Source organism: Carassius auratus, chromosome 22, assembly GCF_003368295.1.
Source record: "Carassius auratus strain Wakin chromosome 22, ASM336829v1, whole genome shotgun sequence".
Classification (NCBI taxonomy): domain Eukaryota; kingdom Metazoa; phylum Chordata; class Actinopteri; order Cypriniformes; family Cyprinidae; genus Carassius; species Carassius auratus.
The window spans coordinates 26,225,279-26,234,028 of NC_039264.1; the positions used below are offsets into that span (position 1 = coordinate 26,225,279).

The 8,750-nt window shown below is 34.2% G+C and overlaps 1 protein-coding gene across 2 annotated transcripts; it reads left to right on the plus strand.

Annotated features, from left to right (window-relative positions):
* Positions 1 to 2,962: 2,962 nt before the first annotated feature.
* Positions 2,963 to 5,140, plus strand: LOC113040185 (protein S100-B). 2 transcript variants are annotated; one of them, XM_026198489.1, is made up of 3 exons: positions 2,963 to 3,062; positions 3,320 to 3,485; positions 4,068 to 5,140. In XM_026198489.1, the coding sequence occupies exons 2-3, from the start codon at positions 3,348 to 3,350 to the stop codon at positions 4,215 to 4,217; spliced, it is 288 nt and encodes a 95-aa protein (XP_026054274.1). In that variant the 5' UTR covers positions 2,963 to 3,062; positions 3,320 to 3,347; the 3' UTR covers positions 4,218 to 5,140. The 2 variants fall into 2 exon arrangements, with proteins under 2 accessions (XP_026054274.1, XP_026054275.1); XM_026198490.1 differs by having other exon boundaries at positions 3,021 to 3,071.
* Positions 5,141 to 8,750: the final 3,610 nt, after the last annotated feature.

Sequence of the window (8,750 nt, forward strand, 5' to 3'; positions counted from 1 at the left end):
AATAATAATAGGAATAAGAATAGTATGTATTTCATTTAATTTGCACTACAATATGAAACAAACACTTTTAATATTTTCAGTATGTGTTTGAAAGTCATGTAATGTATGAAATCCCATTGGTCCAAAGTCCTATTACTAATCATTTGTTCAATTAAAAAAATATTGACAAATACAAACAAAAAACTGTACACATTTATGAACATTTTATGAACGTTTAACTAAAACACAAATTTAGCAATCGAAGTATCAGCTCTGACCTTTTCACCCTTTCTTTATACAGTACAGCTTCTAAATCCAGTATACACTCAGTTTAGGGAAATTGTGAACGTGATAGATCCATAGTAAGAGAACAGTAGTCAATGAGAACATGTGATCCTGAGCGTGGCTGGAGCTCAGAGTGAGTCCTCCGTCAGGCCACCACCAGTATCCCAGAGTGCACTGGGCAGCCAATCATATAGTGCACACAACAGCAGGGAGAGACAGGTTCCTCAGTCCAGCGGCCAACAAAAGCTCATTTATACAGCTGTTTTATACAGAGGAGATCATTCACAGCCAGACTAAAACAAACACACATTTGATTAAATGGTGCAGACATTGATTGATTGATTTGCTTGCTTATGTTTAACTGTTAAAGTGCATCATGCTATTGTTATTAAATATTATTGTATTTATTAATTATTTTAGTAACTTTTTAGTTTTTTATGTATATTCCTATAATCTTTTAACTGGAGTTTAAGTTAGTTATTTAAACATAATGTTAAGATTAACAACTAAAGGGCTTTAAATGAATTAATTCAATTTTATTTCTTTTTTATTATTATGTTCTAGTAATTTATTTTGTTTATTTTTCATTTTGTTTTATTTAATATGAACTTTTACAGGGTCTCATTTTGTTAAATTATTATTGTATTTATTATTTAATTTCATTTAGGCTGTCATTTGTTAATTATTTTAACATTTTGTCATTTTATTTTATTTGAAAAGAAATAATTTGGTAAAATTAAAATGACATTTATACTGTTTGGGGACATTTGGTGCCCCAATAAACAATGAAAGTTGACCCACTGGCTCTGATCAAGTTCACTGATATGCCACAGCAAAACAAATCAAGTCCATGATTGAACAGTCATCTCAGTCCATTGCGAACAAATCAACACTCAGGTAGAGAGATGGATTATTGATTTGTTTATGGGGTGCTATATCCATCTGACCCCTGAGAAAGGCCGTCAGGACAGTGAGGCCCACACAAGACGCAGTGTTAGCTGTCAACAACAGTGTGCTTGTGCTGCATATGCGAGGCCACAAAGACACATTTATTATTGCGGAAAAAAAGCCAGTATGAAAATCGTCAAGCGTCCGCCCCGCTGGATAAACGCCAGGGAGGAGTAGGATGTGAGAGTGAAGAATCGTAGTGTCCCGTGACTGCATTCCCATGCACCTCTTCATTTTTATATAGAGTATGACTTCATGACTTCAGATTGCACTGTTTATGTAGGCTTAGAACAATAGTAGTAATTATTTCAGCAATTGAATACATTATGTTATTTAGTAAGTATAATACCAAGTTAAATTGTATCTTTATAATACATTTATTATAATTTTTAAGTATATTCATAGTTTTTATAGTGAACTATAATGCAATAATAATGTACACAAGCATTCAATAAACCTATTTCAATAAACACACACACATACACACACACATATATATATATATATATATATATATATATATATATATATATATATATATATATATATATATATATATATAATAACTTAAAATATATTTCATATTATAAATGACAAATTTGAAAAATCTACTATATTTTTAAACATGATAATGTGCATAAAAAACTTGATGCTGTGGTTAAAAAAAAATAATTAAAACATAATAAAAATTGTTATCATCACTATTATTATTCAAATTATTATTATTATTATAATTGATTTCTTTCAGACAGCCAATGAAAATATTGTACAATATATTATAATATATTGATTTAATAATAATAACAATAATAAATGTAAAATGCACTTGTTAAATAAGTATAATACATTTAAATGGCAAATTATTATTATTATTATTATTATTCAAACAGACAGTATTGTGCTTATTGTAACAAACATCTGTAACAACAAATAAAAATCAGGAAAAAAGATACTTTTGAAAAGTAAAACAAGTATTATTATCAAGTTTCTTCAAAATGTAATCTACAGATTGCGTTAATGCATTGTGTGTGTGTGTGTGTGTGTGTGTGTGTGTTTGTCTCAGTGTCAGAACTGTTTAATAGTCCAGTGGTGTTTAGGACACACGTCTGGCCAATTCTACAACAGAAAAGGATCGGCTGATTAACATGCCACACCACTCACTTCCTCTCAAACACACTATTGTCATCCTCTGAGATGCCTCACAACAAAACACTTGTGTGTGCTTATGGGCAACAGAACTTCCAAGAAAGATAAAAAGGAAAACAGAAAGGAAAAAAGTGGTGAACATATATCCTTATGGCCTACAGTACAACAAGAGGACGAGATGACCAATTTATAGAAACAGGAGACTGTCTTTGAGTCACTGGAAAAAGACTGACAGGACATTGCAGTTTAAAATAAAAATAATAAAAAAGGCACAAACAATAAACATAAAAGTTTTCAAGTTTCTGAAACCTAGTGACAACAAAAAATTTACCAGATTTAACAAAAACAAGCAAACAAATTAACCAACCCAGTTTAATGTTGCTTAAAATTGTACGTGTTAACAAAGTACTATGCTTTGAAAGTTGGCAAAGGAATTATTTTTAATATAATTTTTTAAAGCTTATTTATCAAATTTGGCAAGACAAATGTTATTCTATGTGTGTATGTGTGTCCATCTTCATCTCTTTGTATCTCACTCTGAATGTGTGTGTAGTGGAGTGAGGACAAGGTAAGAAGCTCATTGGTCAGTTCTGGTGATTGACAGGTCAGAATCTCCAAGCTACAGGCCCCTCTGTTTCAGACCTATAAATGGACTCCCATCTCACTGTGCTCTGAATCGCCTCGTTCTGAGAAACTCTCTGCTGGTAAGTCTAGTAAGTTTTTATCATTGCAATGTTTTATAACTTATTTTGCTCCAAGCGTTCCGAACTGCAGATGAAATTGCAAAACTAGCTACATAATGACTAGAAATGTGTTTGTAAAAGACAGAAAGTAAGTTAATGGTCCATAAAATTGCTTCAACACTTAAACTTTTAAAGTCATTTGAGGGGAAAAGTTAAACAGCTTGAAATTGCTTTCAAACATTTTCACATTTCTTTTGTGCTTGTTGTAATTATTCCAGAAAACGTTGAACGCTCCACTACATTAAGATGTCAGACTTGGAGAACTGCCTGGGAACCATCATTGAGGTCTTCCACAAATACTCGTCCAAAGAAGGCGACAAGTACAAATTAAAAAAGAACGAACTGAAGGAGCTGCTCACAAATGAATTTCCGACTCTAACTGAGGTAAACGATCTTCAAACTTTAATGAAACTTTTTTTTTTTTTTCTTTTTTTTTACATCACGCTTTGGCTTGAAATTTAAAGAACGTTTGATTTTCAGTCAAGGCTTTATGCCAGAATTTAGTTTTTGTGTCAAAAATGTTATTGAATATTTTTAAATGCTAAGTGAATTAGCTGTTTTCATATTTAAGCTTTATCTTTTCCGACTCTCACAGAAGTAATTAAACTTCAAACCTTTTTTTTTACTCCACACTTTGTCTTGAAATTTAAAGAATGTTTGATTCACAATCAAAGCTTTATGTCAGAACAAAGTTTTTGCGTCAAAAAATTATGATTAAATATTTTGAAGTGGATTATCCATTTTTATCCATTTTAATTATGGAGGAAATTAATGTCAAACTTTTTTTTTTTTTTTTTTTTTTTACACCACACTTTGTCTTGAAACTTAAAGAATGGTTGATTTACAGTCAAGGCTTTATGTCAGAATAGAGTTTTTGTGTCAAACATTTGTAAATACATATTTTTAATGCTAAGCGAATGACCTATTTTCCTGTTTCTTAAGCTTTTTCTTTTTTATCTTGCTCAGCATGTGAAAGATCAAGCAACAATGGATGGTTTGATGGAAGGCTTGGACACCGATGGTGACTCAGAGTGTGATTTTCAGGAGTTCATGACCTTCATCACCATGGTTACCATCTGTTGCCATGAGTTTTTCGAACACCACGAAGACGAATGAGTTGAATTTAACACAACAAGTTCAGGTTTCGTAGCTTAATAAGTCACAATACATTCCTTCTCTTAAAGTTTGCTTTGATCTTTATCATATCATATTAGGATTGCTTTTTTTTAGGATTGATTTGTTTGGAAAGAATGTAAATGCAGCTTGTACAATAGTTTGTTTGGTTTATTTTGCTAGACTTTTGCTAAACTCCTTCATAATTTATTACAAAACATGTTTCTATTATTTTGCCTAGGCATTTTTTTTTTTTTTCCAAGACATCCCCATCATAAATCTCACCGAGTGAAATGCGGATCAGGTGTTGTGCTCTTGCCATTTCAATTCCAGGCTGATTGTGAAATATGTTTTTTTTTTTTCTGATTAGCTTCAGACTATTAGGCTGCTATTGACTTACATCAGATTGTTCCCGGGGCCTGAGACAAATCATACTGTGCTTTTAAAAGACCCACCAAAGACAATTATTCTTCTTAAAAAAAATATCTAATACGATGTTTAAAACCGTCCATGAATGATTTGGAATTTCAAATCAATCCCATATGTGATTAGAGGCATGCAAACCCATGTTTGTCATGTATTAAACGTCCAGAATATTTACTAGCAGATTTACTAGCAATAGTACATGAAATGTGTTTTCCAACTGTAAACTAACGGTCGATGTCAAAACATCAGGCTTAATTCATGAAACAAGGTATTTTCTGTGTAATTCGTGCATAAATCTACTTACACGCGGATTATTAAACTGAATGTGAAAATTTTATTAAGAATGTATTATGAACAATTGATGAAAATTTACAAGAAAGGCCCTACACTGAATTATTCCTTATAAAGCTAAACAAAAGATGAACAAGTTTCAAAAGCCGAACTGTGAGAATTATGGAATGTAATCTAGCAAAATAAAATTCTGAACAAATGAAATTCAAGTAACGTGATTTTTTTTTGCATTGACTGCATTAGTTTTAAAATAAAGATGTTCAATACATTTTTTATACCCCATCAACACAATATCTATCTATCTATCTATCTATCTATCTATCTATCTATCTATCTATCTATCTATCTATCTATCTATCTATCTATCTATCTATCTTCTAAATAAATGTTAATTTAAATTCCACAACATAATATCTATCTATCTATCTATCTATCTATCTATCTATCTATCTATCTATCTATCTATCTATCTATCTATCTATCTATCTATCTATCTATCTATCTATCTATATATCTATCTATCTATCTATCTATCTATCTTTGAAATAAATGTTAATTTAAATTCCACAACATAATACCTATCAATCTATCTATCTATCTGTGAACGTGTGAGCTTTTGTCAAAATAAAGATGTTTAATATAATTCCATTAATATTCCATCATTAACACAACACCATGTTTATCTTTATCCACAAATCCTATTGTGTTAGTTATAGTATACTTCATGCTTCAATATTTTGGGGCAAAACAGAATGAATAGTTAACTGCAATATTTATTTTACATTTAATTCATTTGTGAAGAGGAACTGGGTCCTGTGTTAACCAAGAACATCATTAGTTATATGTTTGGCATTACCTTCTCCTCCAGAAAAGAATCGGACGTCCACAACTCGAGGATGCCTGTAAACAACTGCTTGGCATTGTCCCTTGTGACTTCCATTGATTTAGATGTCCCGCAGGTATTCTCATTACCGAGCACAAACTGTCGATACAGAGGCCTTCACATCCGTGTGTTAATTAACTGATCAATGGTCGCGCAGCAAGACCCTGAAATATTATAAATATAATATGCACACAATCTAATAAAGAATGCCTTCTTCATCTCAATGATATTTGCATTAAGCAGCCTAAAAATCAACTACATATTTATACGCAATACACAAAACCAAGCTGTCAAATACAAGTTTGTTTGAAGGACTTTTAAGTATTGACCAATCACAGACTGCCGTTCTGTATGCTCCCGATAAGTGGCAGTGTTGTGACGTGCCAACGCAAGTTCCCTGAACTGAGCTGTGGAAATGAGAAATGTGTTGAGGTGGAGGGTGGACGCAATATGATAAAGTCACTGGATTTATTTGACAATGCAATAAAGCATAAAATAAATAAATAAAAGATGATAAAAATAAGTGTCCACAGTATTTCTGGAGTGAAAGATGAGTGCCTTGGGGTGATTGCTTTGGCTGAGTTGAGCAAATGAGGCGCTCTGTGTGTGTGTGTGTGTGTGTGTGTGTTTACCCAGCTGTGTGGTCTGACTATGACCAGTCTTTTAGCATCTCACAGTAGGTAATGTCCCATGAGGTCACTGGATTGGACACCAGGGTAGAATTTAGGAACTCGGCTTGCTGCCAAAAAGGTGCTCTGTTGCAGTATTCAGTCTGCTGCTTCTGGAGCATAAAATCACAAATATATGACATTGTGTTGCATTATGGTGCTTTTCTAGCTATCTAACAAGTTACACAAATTTGTGTTTAATGAACAAGGCAACCTTACAGTTGTTTGAATGTTTCCTTACAGTCAAATAGAAGGTAAGTAAGCTTCATGAGCCAAACTGTTAGAAATTATGGATTAAAAACTAGCTAAATAAATTCAATGTCTGTCTATATATCTAGTGTCCATCTGTCTGTCTTTCTATGTATGACTGTCTATCAGTACATAAATACCATTTGGAAATGATATCTTCATGAGCTCAGGAGGTTTTCAGTTGAAATGAGCAATGATTAACATACATTTATTTCCCCATCATCCAGATTTTTCATTTTCTTTCCATCATTAGAGATTCGAGGCAGCTTTGAGAACACTTGAAAGAGAATGAGGGGAATGCAGAGGGAGGGAGAAAGATTGATGCGATTGAGTGTCTGTATATTTCTTATATAGGCTCCGTATGTGTGCGTTTTGTGCGAGAGATGCAGACAGAAGGCATTTTAATGACATCCACCATCATGGATAAACACTTCTTTGATTATATAGATGGCTCAAGATGAAACATAACTGGAAGTACCTCGCTGTGAGCGCTTGCCAATCACTGATTGATTGTTTATGTCTACATGTGTGCATGCCTTCTGCATCAGAGTGCAAAACCTTACTGATTTGATATACATTATTCTTTTTGCAAAGCCAACTATCACTGCTGAATGGTTGACAAATTGTAAAGGTGTTGACTGAGTTTGAATATCCAGAGAACTATAAAGTAATTTCAGCAAAGGAGTTTCAAAGTTGTGTCAAAATGTCTATATATATATATATATATATATATATATATATATATATATATATATATATAGTATACACAGTGGGTACGGAAAGTATTCAGACCCCCTTACATTTTTTACTCTTTGTTATATTGCAGGCATTTGGTAAAATCATTTCAGTTAATCTTTTTTTCTCATTAATGTACACACAGCACCCCATATTGGCTGAAAAACACAGAATTGTTGACATTTTTGCACATTTATTAAAAAAGAAAAACTGAAATATCACATGGTCCTAAGTATTCAGCCCTTTTGCTGTGACACTCATATATTTAACTCAGGTGCTGTCCATTTCTTCTGATCATCCTTGAGATGGTTCTACACCTTCACTTGAGTCCAGCTGTGTTTGATTATACTGACTGGACTTGATTAGGAAAGCCACACACCTGTCTATATAAGACCTTACAGCTCACAGTGCATGTCAGTTCAACAGAGAATCATGAGGTCAAAGTAATGCCTGAAGAGCTCAGAGACAGAATTGTGGCAAGACACAGATCTGGTCAAGGTTACGAAAAAGTTTCTGCTTCACTTAAGGTTCCTAAGAGCACAGTGGCCATAATCCTTAAATGGAAGGCGTTTGGGACGACCAGAACCCTTCCTAGAGCTGTCTGACCGGCCAAACTGAGCTATCGGGGGAGAAGAGTCTTGGTGAGAGAGGTAAAGAACCCAAAGATCACTGTGGCTGAGCTCCAGAGACACAGTTGGTAGGTGGGAGAAAGCTGTAGAAAGTCAATCATCACTGCAGCCCTCCACCAGTCGGGGCTTTATGGCAGAAGTGGCCCGATGGAAGCCTCTCCTTAGTGCAAGACACATGAACGCCCCCATGGAGTTTGGTAAAAAAATCACCTGAAGGATTCTCTGGTATGAAGAGACCAAGATAGAACTTTTTGGCCTTAATTCTAAGCGGTATGTGTGGAGGAAACCAGGCACTGCTCATCACCTGTCCAATACAGTCCCAACAGTGAAGCATGGTGGTGGAAGCATCATGCTGTGGGGGTGATTTTCGGCTGCAGGGACAGGACGACTGGTTGCAATCGAGGGAACGATGAATGCAGCCAGGTACAGGTATATCCTGGACGAAAACCTTCTCAAGAGTGCTCAGGACCTCAGACTGGGCCGAAGGTTCACCTTCCAACAAGACAATGACCCCAAGCACACAGCTAAAATAATGACGGAGCGGCTTCACAACAACTCCATGACTGTTCCTGAATGGTCCAGCCAGAGCCCTGACTTAAAGCCAATTGAGCATCTCTGGAGAGACCTGAAAATGGCTGTCCATCAACGTTTACCA